This window comes from Polyodon spathula, chromosome 6 (genome assembly GCF_017654505.1).
Source record: "Polyodon spathula isolate WHYD16114869_AA chromosome 6, ASM1765450v1, whole genome shotgun sequence".
NCBI classification, from domain to species: Eukaryota; Metazoa; Chordata; class Actinopteri; order Acipenseriformes; family Polyodontidae; genus Polyodon; species Polyodon spathula.
Genome location: NC_054539.1, coordinates 36,477,392 through 36,494,577, shown reverse-complemented (window position 1 = coordinate 36,494,577; position 17,186 = coordinate 36,477,392). Strand labels below are relative to the sequence as shown.

The following is a 17,186-nucleotide window of genomic DNA, read 5'->3' as shown; positions in this document are numbered from 1 at the left end:
CAAATCTCCACAGTAGGCTTTCACTAAATTTGTTATTGTCATCTGTACGCTGAAAAATCAAATGCTGCCTGTGACAGGATGACAGAGGTCTGAGGCTCAGAGACAGTGTAAAGGCAAAAATAAAGTTCTTTATTAAACAAAAAATAAATAAATAGGTTCGAACAGAAATAATAAGTGAATTCACAAAGTAAATGGTCAGGTTTCAAATATTTTAAACAAAACACACCTTTCTTCCAAAGACAAAACTCTCCAACACAAAGCAAACTCCCAAACAGAAAACACACCTCCCCCAGCCAAGGCCTCTCCCCTGGCTTTTATCCCCTGTGGCTGGAGCCCAATTAATCAATAATTACTGATTATTCAATTAGGGCTCCAGCCACATTCTCACATGTTTTCCTGGCAGGGAGGAATTTAACCCCCTCCCTGCCAGTTCCAAACACACTCATATAGACGGGGTAGTCCCCCGTCACATATCCCCCTCCCCCCTTGTGCCAAGCACACATGGCCCCAACAGCCACCTCAAGTCCCAAAGTTCTTTGTCAAGGTCCTGGGATAGGAAGACATCCATGGTCCATGGGGGCGGCCAAGGTGGAATATTTTGTGCTCCATCTGGAGTCCTCCCGGTGGGACTGAATCCTAGTGACTGGCTCCATCTGGTGGCGGAGACGGGAACGGCAGCCCGGCTCCCTCTGGTGGCGGAGACGGGAACGGCGGCCCGGCTCCCTCTGGACCCCCTGGCGACGCGGGACCCCCTGGCTCTCGGGACGGTAGCTCCATCCTCTCTAACTCTCAGGATGGCAGCACCTTCCCCCTGGGCGACGGCGAGCCAACAGCCAACAGCAACCCCAGGCGACGGCGGATCAGCAGCGACCCCAGGCGACGATGGACCAGCATCCCTAGGAGAAAGCACAGTGAGAGTTTCTCTAGACGATGCGGGCAGGCAGGCAACCCCAGGCGATGCGGAGCAGTTGGCCTCCCCAGGCGATGGCGAACAAGCATCCCTGAGTGAAGTGGTCGGAGCATTCTTGGGCGGTGCTGTGCAGGCATCCTTGGGCGGTGCTGTGCCTCTTAGCCGCCGGGCAGCTTGTCTCCGCACTCCCCTCAGCAGCCGGTACAGAGGCTGGGAGGGACCTCCAGCATCTTCTGTTGGCGGCGGAGGAAGAGACAGCTCCTGCTGTTCCCCCTCTGCTGGCGGCGGAGGGAGAGACAGCTCCCGCTGTTCCCCCTCTGCTGGCGGCGGAGGGAGAGACAGCGCCCGCTGTTCCCCCTCTGCTGGCGGCGGAGGGAGAGACAGCGCCCGCTGTTCCCCCTCTGCTGGCGGTGGAGGGAGAGACAGCTCCGGCTGTTGCCCCTCTGCTGGTGGTGGACGGACAGACAGCTCCGGCTATTGCCCCTCTGCTGGCGGTGGAGGGAGAGACAGCGCCCGCTGTTCCCCCTCTGCTGGCGGCGGAGGGAGAGACAGCTCCGGCTGTTCCCCCTCTGCTGGCGGCGGAGGGAGAGACAGCTCCGGCTGTTCCCCCTCTGCTGGCGGCGGAGGGAGAGACAGCTCCGGCTGTTCCCCCTCTGCTGGAGAGATGACACCAGCAGGCGGCTGTTCCCCCTCTGCTGGTGGTGGAAGACACCAGCAGGCGCTCTTCCCCTGCTTGGTGGAGGTGGCACCAGCAGGCGCTCTTCCCCTGCTGGTGGCGGTGGGAGCAACGGGTAGTCCTCCCATGATGATGGCGGCAGGACCAGCAGGTGCTCCTCCTCTGCTGGTGGTGGTGGGAGCAAGGGTAGTCCTTCCCCAAGGGTGGAGGTAAGACCAGCAGGTAATCCTCCTCTGCTGGTGGTGGTGGTGGAAACAGCCTCTGGGAGTGGCGGCTCCTCCTCTCTGGGCTCTGGGAGCAGCGGCTCCCCCTCTCTGGGCGATGGCAGCGGCTTTCCCTCTCTGGGCGAGAGCAGCGGTTTCACCCCCATTTCTTCAAGGTGGGGGATCTCCCCCATGTCTATCGCCAGGTATGCCAGAGTGATGAGACCCCGAGTGATGTCTCTCTCCCACTCCTCCCACCTCTCCCCATCTCGATGCCACAGTGTGTTGATGGCGATGGGAAGGTCGTGGAAGAGGTCCGCTCCAGGGTGCACCAACCACTCCCAGATCTCCGATGATGGTGGTGAAGGCGGTATTGGTGGGGTGGCTGCCGAGGACTGGGTTGGTAGCTGCTCCTGGTCCGGGTTGTAGGGGCATTCTGCCCAGCTGTGGCCATCCAGCTCACAGCGCCCACACCAGTCAGCTAGTGGCCCATCCGGACAGGACCTCCTCCTTCCTGCACCAGGTGCACCACGGGAACAAGCTTGCTGGGTCCTCCCACAGGGCTTGGGTTGGTGGTGGTGGCTGCTGCCCCTGCTGCTGCTGCTGCTGCTTCCTCTGCTGCCTCTGCTTTTTGCCCATTCTGCTCTCCACTCAACAATTCTAAAAAAATAAAAATAAAAAATAATATAAATAGGCACAAGGGCCAACAGAAAGAGGTTCAAACAGAAATAATAAGTGAACTCACAAAGTAAATGGTCAGGTTTCAAATATTTTAAACAAGACACACCTTTCTTCCAAACACAAAACTCTCCAACACAAAGCAAACTCCCAAACAGAAAACACACCTCCCCCAGCCAGGGCTTCTCCCCTGGCTTTTATCCCCTAAGGCTGGAGCCCAATTAATCAATAATTACAGATTATTCAATTAGGGCTCCAGCCACATTTTCACATGTTTTCCTGGCAGGGAGGAATTTAATCCCCTTCCTGCCAGTTCCAAACACACTCATATAGACGGGGCAGTCCCCCGTCACACTGCCCAAAGAAGTTCATGTGGCACTGAACCATATGCATTAGCCAAAACCAGGAATTTTACATGGAGCTCATTCCTCTCCTTTTTTGCTGATTGAATTTGTTGCCAGATTACGCTAATGTATTCTAAGCATCCTGGGAAACCTGGAATGTCTGCTTTTTGTACTGAAGTGTCAATGAAGCAGTTCTTTAATAGGTAGGTTGACAATCTCTGAGCAATAGTGCTGAAGAAAATCTTACCTTCTACGTTTAATAGGGAAATAGGACGAAACTGACCGATGCTTGTAGAATCCTTTTCTTTTGGTGTAAAGACTCCACCTGCTCGGCGCCATGCTCTTGGTACAACCTGTTTTTCCCATGCCACTTTCATCTTTCCACAGGATTTGTAGAACTCCAGAAGCACCCTTGTATATGCACAGTCATCCATTTGGTATTCTGGTGGATTGATATGTCTGAAGGAATTGACATAGGCTCCTGCCTTTTTGAATCTGTATGTGTTTCCTCCAAATATCTCTCTAGCTCAAACTTAGATGATTTTAGTGTGCCATTTTTCTCACTGGTGAATAACTTCTTTACAAATTTGAATGGATCGTTATAAAAGTTAGCTCTCGCACGCTTCTTCTTTTTGTAGTGTTTCCGTAGGTGCTCAGCTCTGCGCAATGTTGCAAGCTTAGCTTTTATGACCCTTTGTAACAGATTGAGTCCATCCTTCTGATTTTGTTCTGCTCTTCTCCATTGATTCCTCAGATGCCTTCTTTCTTTAACTAAGTATTCAATTTCCTGCTGCCATTTAGACTTTCCAGGAATAGTTTGTACTTTGTCCTTCCTTTTTTCAACTCTCGCTTCCATATGCGTAGATGATGTCCCCAAATTTATCCAGCTTATTATTATTATTATTATTATTATGATGTTGCACTTTACTGAAAGAAGTTAGCGAAAAGGATCAATGGCGGAATTTGTAAAGAAGCACAATTGAGATTGCAATAAGTTGTATATATAAATGTATAACAAAAAAATATATATTTTGTTGAAAATATCAATTCAACCATACTGCTATTGTCCAGCTGTCTGCTGTCAAATCAGACTAGGTACCAAGAAGAAAAAAATAATAATACTAGGAGTACAACTGTACAATTACTGCTGATACAGTGCTGTCCATTTATAAGAATAAATTATAAAAGAATCAACCACATGTGATCAAAACCACTGGGGCCAAATCATTCCTATGTAAAATAGTCAACCAATGTAAAATAATCAAGCAATCCGCTTATAAGAATCATTTTGGGGCAAACTGACTACATGTAATACGGTACTTGATCAAGTGCAATGATGTGTACAGCCAATAAAAGCTGTTTTGGAATTTGATTTGGATCACATCTTGTGTGATTAGGCATGTACGCAGTGTGGATAGTGCAATGATGCAGGAAACACTGCTTTGTTTATAATCAAACGTAACTGTGCCACTGCATTGTGCAGGTATGTTTTTTGTGTTATCTGTTAGTGAATGCAATCATGTAGTCCGCTTTTAAGAATAAACCACTTATAAGAATAAAAACACATGGGACGGATGTGATTCTTATAAACGGACTGCACTGTATATGATAACGATAAAACTGTTGGATATATGGGGATGTTAAAAAAAGTCCAACCTTTATTTTACAACGGAGTTGCTGGAGATCAGGGTGGTAAGCTTTTATCAAAACAAGACCTGGTTTGTCACGGGACAGCCCATCTCTGGTATGTCCAATAGGAATGCGCGGGCAGGGTCATGTATTTACTTCCAGTCTTTTGGATCATTTCCAAGTTGAATCTGGTGTAGAGTGACATCGGCAACTTCGCTCGCATCGCTCGCGTCCAGTGTGGATGCAGCTTAAGAGCTGGTGAGCTACGCAACAAAAAAGAGACGGTGGCACCCACAGCTCCCATCAAACTGTGCTACAAAATAGATCAGCTTCAAAATGATAAATCTTAAATATAACTATACTATTAAACAATTATAAATTTAGAAAACAGTGCAAACTGCAAAAAAGTAACCATAAGACATTATTATTGTATGGGGAGTAGTTTTATTGTATAACACTAAGGGAGAATTAGCTAAGGATTAGCATATACCAGCACTGAGCTCTGAGAAAGTCTGAAATGCGAAATCTATTTTGGAATAGACATTGACCCAGTCTGGGTCATAGTTGCACACTTTTGCACGTGTCTCTGCATTGCGCTTTGTATAATTAAGCTGCCATTAGAGCCACAGCTTCCATCATAGAATCTGCTTTGTCAGATATTTCTATCATTTTTTCTCTACACAAATCCTCACAGACAGCTGCAGCAGCCACTACAATGACGTCCATCAATCAACAAAGCATTCCTAAATTCCCGCAAATGGTGACCGTTTAGTTTTTGTTGACTCAACACTGAAAACTGCCATTGAGTTTAGGTATGCACACAACCAGGGCAGAAGTGTCGGCTGCTCTGATACACTACAAGATATACTATACAGATGGAATACTTGGAATAATTAAATTAGAAATATCACATTCAGCTGTCATTAAAAATCTTCATAAAGAATACAATATCGTACATTTCCGATAAATTTCTGGTAATTATTTTTATAATGCAATTTTTTTTACCATTTGATACAATATTACAGAGTTATCATAAATTGTTCCAACCCTAGGTAATGCTAATGTTGGCTAAGTCTTAGGAACCTGAATTTATTTAAACATTGCATGGGCATTAATTTGTTTTGTTAGTGAACATACTTTCCATGTAAATCACACTGCAGTTCAGAATGGTTCAGGGACACTGGTTTGTATAATTTGTGGGAGATATGTATGTTAGTTTCATATATTTTCTGCTTTCATAGTCAAGTGTTTTTTATTGTTTTATTTGAGTTGGTATTAAAATAGCAGACAAAATGTTACTTTATCATTTTAATTATGTGATACTGTTAACACAGAAACATCAAACAGACAAACAGTGCCTATCCGCATAGAGCCAGTCACAGAAGAGATTCAAGTGGACTTTGAAATGCAGGATTTCAAAGAGGGGAAGAAAACATCACCAACGGAAGACAAAAAAGGTAATGCAATAGTAAGAATAAGAATTAAGTTTTTGTCATGACTGCCTTTGGATTAAATACATGAAATATTCCAAGGACTGCCCAGTCTTAGTGTTCAAAACAATACCAATATTGCAATCGACGAATGTTCAGATAATCAAAAAACTGGATGATGATTGACATATTTCATGACAGTGAAACAACACAGAAGAAAAAACAGTTCCACACATACAAGCTGTTGAACACGTTGCTTATTAGTTATATCTCATATTCTATATACTTTGAACCGCTAGAAGTTGGAATGAAGCAAATTAACTGTTATTTATGCTAAATCATTTTAATCTTGGTATTGCATAGAGGCTGATAATAATATAAATTAAACGTGCATTGCTTTAAAAAAGGGTATTTACAACAACTTTGTAAGATAAGCATTTTAGGCAATTCAGGAGGTCTACTTTATCAATGAAAATTGACACAATTTTGATACCACGATTTAAATGTGCATTTTCAAAATTTGGAAGAAAAAAAAATACAATGATGGTATGATGACCTCAAAGTTTTAAAAAAAGAAAAAGGTTCCATTCTGTTGTCCCAAAAATCATTGTAAACATACTCATTGTTCTCAACATAATGTTGCAGTCTTCTCCTGGTTACTCTGTGCATTTTCCCATGTTTTTAAATATGCTTTACCATACGTCTCCTGGGTTTTATAGTGTTTACCTATGCTTTACCATACTTTCACTATACCTCATTATACTTTGCTTTTACTGTGGTCAACTTTCAAAAGGGTTCCCCTATTTAGAAAACAGCACATTTTGTACGTTATCATTTTGTCAAAATCCGTATTCAATCACCAATAAGACAATAAGATGTTTGTTTAAACATTCATAGAAAACAATTATTTGAAAACCCTTGAGTAAGCAACTACACACCCCTCCTTCTAAACAAACTTAACAAATCACTAATCGTGTGAACGGTGAGTTCGAATGGGGTTCGTGTTGGTGTGTCACGTATGCAGCCTGGAATCCAACTGATCTGTGGTGGACCCCCTTTATAAACACTGACTTCTTACAAAATGTGAGGGAGAAAGTTTATGAATAAGTAAAAATCTTATGCATTTATGGGCATGTTTATCAAGGTCTTCTCTCTACTGAGTATTTTGCTAAAAAATAATAAAAAGTGAAAATATATATAATGATACAAAAATATGTTTAGCAAAAGTGTAAATATTATTATTTTTTTTACATTTCTACTTTCCTTTCATGACTATAATGCTACCAATTAAGCTAGCAAAGTAATTTTAAGAAATCCTACCCTATGTGCATTGTTTGCTTGTTTTGCATTTTTGCTTGTTTTGGGGCATTGCCAATGAGTTTGCTGCTTACATGGTTTTTCCTTCTATTGATATCCTGCTATCTTTGCAAATGAATCATGAGAACATTGCATGTTCAAGTTCTCTGAAGTGACCTAAAACATTTGTGTGGGAGTTCTGTGGTTTGTAGAATGTGCTGCAGATCGTGAAAGATGTACTTTGTTTTTTTTTTGCATGTTGTTCTTTGTCACAATAGAGAATGTTAGGTTGTTATCATAATCCCTGAAATAGAAATGTAACCATAACCAAAAGGGTATTTACCTCCTAAAGACCCAAATCCTGAATACTTCGTACCAAAGCTGGTCTTTGACCCTGTAACACAGTCGTGACCCCACCCCCGAGGGATCAAAAAGACTACAGTTACAGATCTCAGCCTCATTTTTCCTTCAAGCCTGCTGTCAATAATGGACGCAGCAACCTTGAAGGTTAATGGTTACATTTATATTTCAGGGAACCAGGGTTGTGATAATAACCTAATGTTCCCTTTCAAGAATGAAGTGTAACCATTATCGAATGGGTAAGTATAATGATTGCAGAACAACTGGAATGCTACAGGGCTAAGCCAAGAGTCTGCCCTGTGCGTTACTATTCAGAACCCCAGTAACAAGTAGCTAGGGTAACAAGTTGAGGGAGAATTTCACCTCTTTGTCTGTGTTGTAAGGGTTGATTGGAAAGCCACCCTTAACACTCTAGTTCAAAACCAGGGTTTTGAGGATACATGTAATTTAGCCTGTAGAACCTAATAAAGGTATGGGGAGTAGCCCACACTGCAGCATTGCATATGTCCTTGACAGATGCACCCTGGAATAAAGCCCACAAAGTTGCAAGGCCCCTGGTGGAATGGGCTGTGAATTTTTCTGGAGTTGGCAAGTTGGCCAGCTCACAGGATGTCTTGACTGTGTCTGCTATCCACTTGGGCAGCTGCTGCTTAGACAGGGTAGCATAGCAGACAAAACAATGTTCAGACTGCCTCAAACTCTTTGTCCTGTCAGCATAATACTCCAGGAACCAAACTGGGCAGAGTGTATGGAGCTGTCAGACTGGAAATGAGGTGAATGGAAAACCTCTAATTCCACAGAATGGTTGACATGAAAAGTCTACGGCAAGAAGGCAAGATTGGTGCGAAGCATGACGTTTGTACTGGTCTCTGTATTAAAAAAAAACAAAAAAACACAGGCTTTCGCGATAGAGAATGCCTGCATTCGCTCACCCACTTTGCGGAGGTGATAGCAAGCAAGAAAGTTGCTTAAAAGATAGCAAGTTCAGCTCAGCTGAATGTAGGGGTTCAAATGGCGGCTTCAAGAGTGCATTAAGCCCCGCATTTAGCCTTCATTGCGGGACAATGCCCTTCATAGGTGGTCGAAGCCACCGAGAAAATTGCCCCTCCAAGAAGTGAGCCCCTGGGGAGACCGAGTCAATCTTGACATGGCAAGCTGCCAGACAGACATTTAACGTGGAGGGGAAAAACTGTTATTTACTGTTGCTATTATTGAAATATGTTTGTGTTTTATTGTTATAGTTTAATAGTTTGGCAGGGACGATGTTTGCTTCTCGTCTCTACCAAACTACATCTTGTGAGAATGGTCAGCAGCTAATGATTTATTGACATACTGCTGACCACGCGTATTAGAAATCTCATGCAGAATGTGGTTGAGGGATAAACTAGGTAATTGATAGCCAGTTAATGAGAGAGAGAGAGAGAGAGAGAGAGAGAGAGAGAGGGAAAAATAACAATTGCTACTCATGGTGGATTAAAACCAGCCCAATAGCTATTTGCCTTATTGTCTGTTTTGGCCACCATGACGTTTTGTTTTGTAGAAGTCTTTTGTTTGTTTGATTTAGTATTTCATAAATATGAGTGTATTTGCATCTCAACCTGCAGTACTTTCCTGTGTCTTCCTGGTCTGATGTCACCCACATACTGGGAATGTGTGGACGCTGCTTGGCATTCTATAGGGTGTCAGTGACCCTGTTCGAAAGCTCAAATGCAGCCGTTCAGGGGCCAGACCCAGAGCTGCAGGCTTAATGGGTCAGGATGCCATAAGGTCCCGTGCCTGGCTGAGCAGGTCATGGCACTTGGGTAGTCTCCACAGCTGGCCACTCAGGAGCTAAGGTCCACCGTGGTGAACCAGTCGCCTGACCTGATTGTGAACATCTTAAACCGCCTTCGGCTCAGATACAGGTTGACCTGACTGAGGTTGAGAATCAGTCTGAGGCCACCATCCTGCTTGGGCACTAGGAAGTACCTGGAGTAGAACCCTTCCTCCAACTCGAGGGGATCTATCGTGCGAATAGCCTTTTTTTTTTTTTTTTTTTTTAGTAAAACTGCTACCTGAGACACCACAGTGAAAAGGAGGGGGAACCGGGCTTGAATTGTTGAACAGCCGATCTGAACAGTATAAAGCACCCAGATATCTGTTGTGCACTAACTCCAATAGTCCAGATGGCTCCCTGAGAAGGGGCCATGGGCCTGTGTCAGCAAACTGCTAGGGCTGTTGTTTCACCTGTGGCTTAGCCTGTACCTTCTGTCTTTGTGCAGGGTAGCAGAACCTATTATGTACTCCTCACTGAGCAGCTGCGGGCCGGTCCCAAGCATTACCTCTGTCAGCAGGTGCAGCCAGCTGTGCCAGTTTTTGGGGCTGCTGGGCCCTGAGTTGTCAGTTTGCCGCTGGTTTACCATCTCCTTCGTGGATACCCTAGCACTGCAGCAGCTTGTTAACCACGGGACCAAACATATGCCCTGCAGTGACTGGGGCATCCAACAGCTGGGCTTTGTCCCAGTCAGGCACCCATGCTAAACTGCCTGCAGGCGGCAAACAGCGCAGCCAAGTTTTTGCCTACAGTCTGTCCACTTTGGACACACAGAATAGGTTTTTGTTCACCAGGCACAACTCATCAAGCTATTGTGGTGAGGGCCTGTGGTTTGTGGAGAGGGGCCGTACCAAATGCGACTGGTAGCCCATATGGAATAAAAATATATATTTTTAACATATAATAAGAAATGTATGAATCTTACATTTTCCCAACATCATTATTGATTTAAGTAGAATGTATTACAAATATATCATCAAGATATTTTATAATTTTTTCACCAAAATTGACCTTTTTTCTGGATATGAAAAATATGAAATAATATGTTTTATGTATTTAAAATATATAAATGTGTATATATGTCAAATATATCGCTAATGCTAAAATATCATAAAATACATGATGTATGCATTTGAAATATTTAATTTAATGTACTTGTGTACGGCACATAATAAAAAACAAACAATATTTTAGCCGAGCAGGGCACTTAAAATCAACTTCATGGATTAATAAAGGATTAATACCGGTGGGTGAACGATGTGACTCCTACCCCCTTCCCTGAACAATGCTCTCCGATCAGGTCAGCCTTGAAAGGAAAAAAGGCACAGAGATCTGAGATTGCAGTACTTTTGATTATTATTATTTATTTCTTAGCAGACTCCCTTTCTTAGCAACACCCCTGGGAGACGGGGTCACAGGACACAAGAGCAGCTTTGGTATAAAGTATTCAGGATTCGGGTCTTTAGGAGGTAGATACCCATTCAGGTAAGACAACCATTAAATGTATTTATCTAAATGCTAGAAGTATCAGAAACAAAATTCTAGAACTTGAAGCTACTGCACTAACAGGTAACTATGATGTGATAGGTGTTACAGAAACGTGGTTATCTGAGAGTGATGGGGACGAATATAATATTTGTGGGTATACACTGTATAGGAAAGACAGGCAGGACAGAAGAGGAGGAGGGGTAGCGCTATACATAAGAAACAGTCTTGAAGCCCAGGTGTTAAACCTGGACAAAGAAAATAAAACCGACTCAATATGGGTCAGAATAACGGACAAAAATTCAAAAGGCATAATAATAGGAGCATGCTATAGACCGCCAGATTCAGACGGTGAGCACAATAATCTGTTATACAATGACATTAGAAATGTGTGTAGCAAAGGAGAAGCCATACTAATGGGGGATTTCAACTTCCCCCAAATAAAATGGGGAAAACCCGGTGGGTAGCGCGAAGGATGAAATAGAAATGATGGAAATGACAAATGACTGCTTCCTAACACAATTTGTGAAGGCACCCACTAGAGGGGAGGCATGCCTTGATTTAGTCTTTTCAAATAACGAAGATAGAATAACTAAAACAGAGGTCAGAGAACCACTGGCAAACTCAGACCACAACATGGTCTCATTTGAAGTGTTTTTTAAATCCCCAAAAGAAATGACTAAAGTTAAGGTTTACAATTTTAGAAAAGCAAACTATGAAGGCATGAAACAGAGACTAACAGAAGTAGATTGGAGTAAAATAGAGAAAACACCCACAGAAGAAGGATGGTTGTTCTTCAAAAATGTAGTACTAGAGGCGCAAAACAATTATATCCCTAAAGTAGACAAATCTAAATGTAAAACTAAATTGCCAAAATGGTTTAATAGATCAATTAAAAAAAAATATTCAGCGAAAAAAGGCACTTTACAGAGCATTAAAAAAGGACCAAAAAGAAAGTACGCAGAAAGAGTACACAGAACTGCAAACGCAAGTCAAAAAGGAAGTTAGAAAGGCCAAGAGAGAAATAGAAATGAACATTGCTAAGGGAGCTAAAACCAATTCCAAAATGTTTTTCCAATATTACAACAGCAAGAGAACATTCAAAGAGGAGATTAAATGTTTAAGAGATACAAATGGCAAAATCGTAGATGAAGAAAAAAAAATAGCAAATATGTTAAATGATTACTTTTCACAAGTTTTTACAAAGGAAGATACTGACAACATGCCCCACATGTCATCCAGTTCCTATCCAGTTTTAAATAACTTTAGCATAACTGAGGCAGAAGTGTTAAAGGGACTAGGAGCTCTTAAAATAAACAAATCCCCTGGGCCGGATGAGATCCTCCCAGTAGTACTCAAAGAAATGAAAGAAGTAATTTACAAACCGCTAACCAAGATCATGCAGCAGTCTCTTGACACAGGGGTGGTACCGACAGACTGGAAAATTGCAAACGTAATACCGATCCACAAAAAGGGAAACAAAACTGAACCAGGTAACTACAGACCAGTAAGCCTGACTTCTATTATATGCAAACTTATGGAAACTATAATAAGATCCAAAATGGAAAATTACCTATATGGTAACAGGGTACTGGGAGACAGTCAACATGGTTTTAGGAAAGGGAGATCGTGCCTAACTAACTTGCTTGATTTTTTTGAGGATGCAACATCCATAATGGATAATTGCAAAGCATATGACATGGTTTATTTAGATTTCCAGAAAGCTTTTGACAAAGTCCCGCACAAAAGATTAATTCTCAAACTGAACGCAGTTGGGATTCAAGGAAACACATGTACATGGATTAGGGAGTGGTTAACATGTAGAAAACAGAAAGTACTGATTAGAGGAAAAACCTCAGAATGGAGTGTGGTAACCAGCGGTGTACCACAGGGATCAGTATTAGGTCCTCTGCTATTCCTAATCTACATTAATGATTTAGATTCTGGTATAGTAAGCAAACTTGTTAAATTTGCAGACGACACAAAAGTAGGAGGAGTGGCAAACACTGTTGCAGCAGCAAAGGTCATTCAAAATGATCTAGACAAGATTCAGAACTGGGCAGACACATGGCAAATGACATTTAATAGAGAAAAGTGTAAGGTACTGCACACAGGAAATAAAAATGTACATTATAAATATCATATGGGAGATATTGAAATTGGAGAAGGAATCTATGAAAAAGACCTAGGAGTTTTTGTTGACTCAGAAATGTCTTCATCTAGACAATGTGGGGAAGCTATAAAAAAGGCTAACAAGATGCTCGGATACATTGTGAAAAGTGTTGAATTTAAATCAAGGGAAGTAATGTTAAAACTGTACAATGCACTAGTAAGACCTCATCTTGAATATTGTGTTCAGTTCTGGTCACCTCGCTATAAAAAGATATTGCTGCTCTAGAAAGAGTGCAAAGAAGAGCGACCAGAATTATTCCGGGCTTAAAAGGCATGTCATATGCAGACAGGCTAAAAGAATTGAATCTGTTCAGTCTTGAACAAAGAAGACTACGTGGCGACCTAATTCAAGCATTCAAAATTCTAAAAGGTATTGACAGTGTCGACCCAAGGGACTTTTTCAGCCTGAAAAAAGAAACAAGGACCAGGGGTCACAAATGGAGTTTAGAAAAAGGGGCATTCAGAACAGAAAATAGGAGACACTTTTTTACACAGAGAATTGTGAGGGTCTGGAATCAACTCCCCAATAATGTTGTTGAAGCTGACACCCTGGCATCCTTCAAGAAGCTGCTTGATGAGATTTTGGAATCAATAAGCTACTAACAACCAAACGAGCAAGATGGGCCGAATGGCCTCCTCTCGTTTGTAAACTTTCTTATGTTCTTATGTTCTTATTCGGTGATGGTTACATTTCGTACTTGAAAGGGAACTACTTATGCATTTGCAATAAAATTTGGTTCTAGAATTAATTAATTGATCTTATAGTATAGAGGAACCTGTCCATCAGTATTTATTTCGTTTTAGATTTTTACATGTAAATACATTGTGTAGGTCATGGTTTCTGTTTTACAAAAAAAATACTGTTTAGAGTAATATATTTGTTCTATAAAAGACTATTTTCCTCATTGAAGAAACATCATGAAGCTTAAGCACTTCAATGGGATAATGGGCAGAGATATCCAGGAAGGGATTTAACCCTAACCCATTACTCTCTCCTCCCAGGAAAAATAATCTGCATTTTGATGATCTTTCTCTGCACGGTGTACCATATGGTACATGAACGGTTGCAGTGCCAAATAACACAGAGTTATCTAGGCATTGCTATCCTCCTATTTTTCTTAACCACTTGAGTAGGGGGTGGTCTGTGACAAGATCAAATGAATGCCCCCGTAGGTAGTATAGTAAAGAGCGAGTAGCCCATTTAATGGCCAAACTCCTTTTTGACTACGGAGTAGTTGCGCTCCCATTTTTAATATGTATATTTGTATTTAGGCATGAGGATTGCACAGCACTTCACGTGCAGGTAAAATAGTATGTGAGGATGGGGAATTGGACTTTTATTAATTCACGTGCAGTTGTGCTGAGAATCCAATTTGATGACTGATTAGCAATCGAGTCTCAGTACAGCTGATAAAAGCTACATGTTTTCACGCACTTGGTGTTCGTGAACGGAGAATGGGAGCTCCAGCATGGTACTTGTTTTCTGTCCGTCCACTTTGTTTGTTTGTTTGTTTGTCATTCTCTTTACTTTGGCCAACGCGCCCTTTATTTTATCAGACCAGGAGTGTTTTTTTGTTGTGGTGTGTTTGGGAGAAAAAAAAAAAATGGGGAAAAGCAGTCGGAGAAAGTAGCAACCTCCCCAGCAGCCAAAGCAGGTGCTCTGGTTTAAGATGACTGCCTCCAGAGAAATTCCTGATGAGGACTTGGATGCATTTGCGGAGACCTGGGAGAGCCGGCGGGATGGTGCCTCCTGTGCAAACGCTATGGGCATGGAGTGGCTGACTGCCCTCTCCCAGATACAGAAGAGGGGCAGTCTCCATGTCAGCGGCTGGAGCCAGAGCACCTGGAGGCCCAGGAGAGGAAGGTAAGGAGGAGGCAGAGAGGGGAAAAGGTGAGGAGGAAGCCGAAGGAGCCAAGTTGGTGCACCCTGTGCATTGTCTATGGGCATGAGAACAAGGACTGCCTAGAGGAGGAGCCAGAGGTGGAGGAGCCCGAACAACCTACTTATGAGTGAGAGGAGCCCGAACGTCCTACGCCTGAGTGGGAGGAGCCCTAATGTCCTACGCCTGAGTAAGAGGGGGGAGTCGGTGCATCCTCAGCCCAAGAGGGAGGAGTCGGTGCCTCCACAGCCCAATAGGGAGGATTCGGTGCGTCCACAGTACAAAGAGGGGGAAGTTGGTGCTTCCACAGCCCAAAAGGGGAAGGCAGAGTGTCCACAGCCCAAGTCTCCACCAACAGAGGAAGAATACCTGCTGTTCCCACCTCCACCAGCAGAGGGAGGATGCCTGCTGGTTTCACCTCCACCGCAGTGGGAAGAGTACTTGCCATTGCCTCTCCAAGATCCCCTCCTGCCGTTGGCTCCCAAGTATCCAGCGTCGGTGGGAGAAACCCAGCCAGAGGGAGAGCTGCACCAGTCCCCTGCAAGTGAGGGAGAGCCACACCAGTCCCCTGCAAGTGAGGGAGAGACGCACCAGTCCCCTGCAAGTGAGGGAGGGCCGCACCAGTCCTCTGCAACAGGGGGAGACTACACGCCGCTCCCACCTCCGTCGCCAGGAGACTACATGCCGCTCCCACCTCCGTCGCCAGGAGACTATACACTGTCTCTGCCTCCGCCACCTCCACTGCCAGGAGTAGAGCAGCAGGAACTGCGCCTCCGCCACCTCCACAGCCAGGAGCAGAGCAGCAGGAGCTGCCTCTGCCCTGCCATCTCCACAGCTAGGAGCAGAGCAGCAGGAGTTGCCTCTGCTTCTGCCACCACCATGGAAGGACTGCTTGCAGCTCCCACCTCCAGCAGTAGAGGGTGAATTCCTGCTGGTTCCGCCTTCACTGCCGTGGGAGGCCTGCTTGCAGCTCCCACCTCCACCAGTAGAGGGTGAATTCCTGCTGGTTCCGCCCCTTCACCGCCATGGGAGGCCTGCTTGCAGGTCCCACCTCCACCAGCAGAGGGTGAATTCCTGCTGGTTCCGCCCAAGGATGACTGCCTCACTCCACCCAAGGATAAGAACATAAGAACATAAGAAAGTTTACAAACGAGAGGAGGCCATTCGGCCCATCTTGCTCATTTGGTTGTTAGTAGCTTATTGATCCCAAAATCTCATCAAGCAGCTTCTTGAAGGATCCCAGGGTGTCAGCTTCAACAACATTACTGGGGAGTTGATTCCAGACCCTCACAATTCTCTGTGTAAAAAAGTGTCTCCTATTTTCTGTTCTGAATGCCCCTTTTTCTAAACTCCATTTGTGACCCCTGGTCCTTGTTTCTTTTTTCAGGCTGAAAAAGTCCCTTGGGTCGTCACTGTCAATACCTTTTAGAATTTTGAATGCTTGAATTAGGTCGCCACGTAGTCTTCTTTGTTCAAGACTGAACAGATTCAATTCTTTTAGCCTGTCTGCATATCACATGCCTTTTAAGCCCGGAATAATTCTGGTCGCTCTTCTTTGCACTCTTTCTAGAGCAGCAATATCTTTTTTATAGCGAGGTGACCAGAACTGCACACAATATTCAAGATGAGGTCTTACTAGTGCATTGTACAGTTTTAACATTACTTCCCTTGATTTAAATTCAACACTTTTCACAATGTATCCGAGCATCTTGTTAGCCTTTTTTATAGCTTCCCCACATTGTCTAGATGAAGACATTTCTGAGTCAACAAAAACTCCTAGGTCTTTTTCATAGATTCCTTCTCCAATTTCAATATCTCCCATATGATATTTATAATGCACATTTTTGTTTCCTGCGTGCAGTACCTTACACTTTTCTCTATTAAATGTCATTTGCCATGTGTCTGCCCAGTTCTGAATCTTGTCTAGATCATTTTGAATGACCTTTGCTGCTGCAACAGTGTTTGCCACTCCTCCTACTTTTGTGTCGTCTGCAAATTTAACAAGTTTGCTTACTATACCAGAATCTAAATCATTAATGTAGATTAGGAATAGCAGAGGACCTAGTACTGATCCCTGTGGTACACCGTTGGTTACCACACTCCATTTTGAGGTTTTTCCTCTAATCAGTACTTTCTGTTTTCTACATGTTAACCACTCCCTAATCCATGTACATGTGTTTCCTTGAATCCCAACTGCGTTCAGTTTGAGAATTAATCTTTTGTGCGGGACTTTGTCAAAAGCTTTCTGGAAATCTAAATAAACCATGTCATATGCTTTGCAATTATCCATTATGGATGTTGCATCCTCAA

The 17,186-nt window shown here is 43.4% G+C and overlaps 1 protein-coding gene across 1 annotated transcript in view; it reads left to right on the top strand.

Annotated features, from left to right (window-relative positions):
* The window catches only part of LOC121317672 (phosphatase and actin regulator 2-like), a 130,188-nt gene that overhangs the window by 82,438 nt on the left and 30,564 nt on the right, over positions 1-17,186 (top strand). Inside the window, exon 4 of the mRNA XM_041253835.1 lies at positions 5,775-5,897. Within this exon, the coding sequence (XP_041109769.1) occupies positions 5,775-5,897 (123 nt within the window). The remainder of the gene's footprint in view (positions 1-5,774; positions 5,898-17,186) is intronic.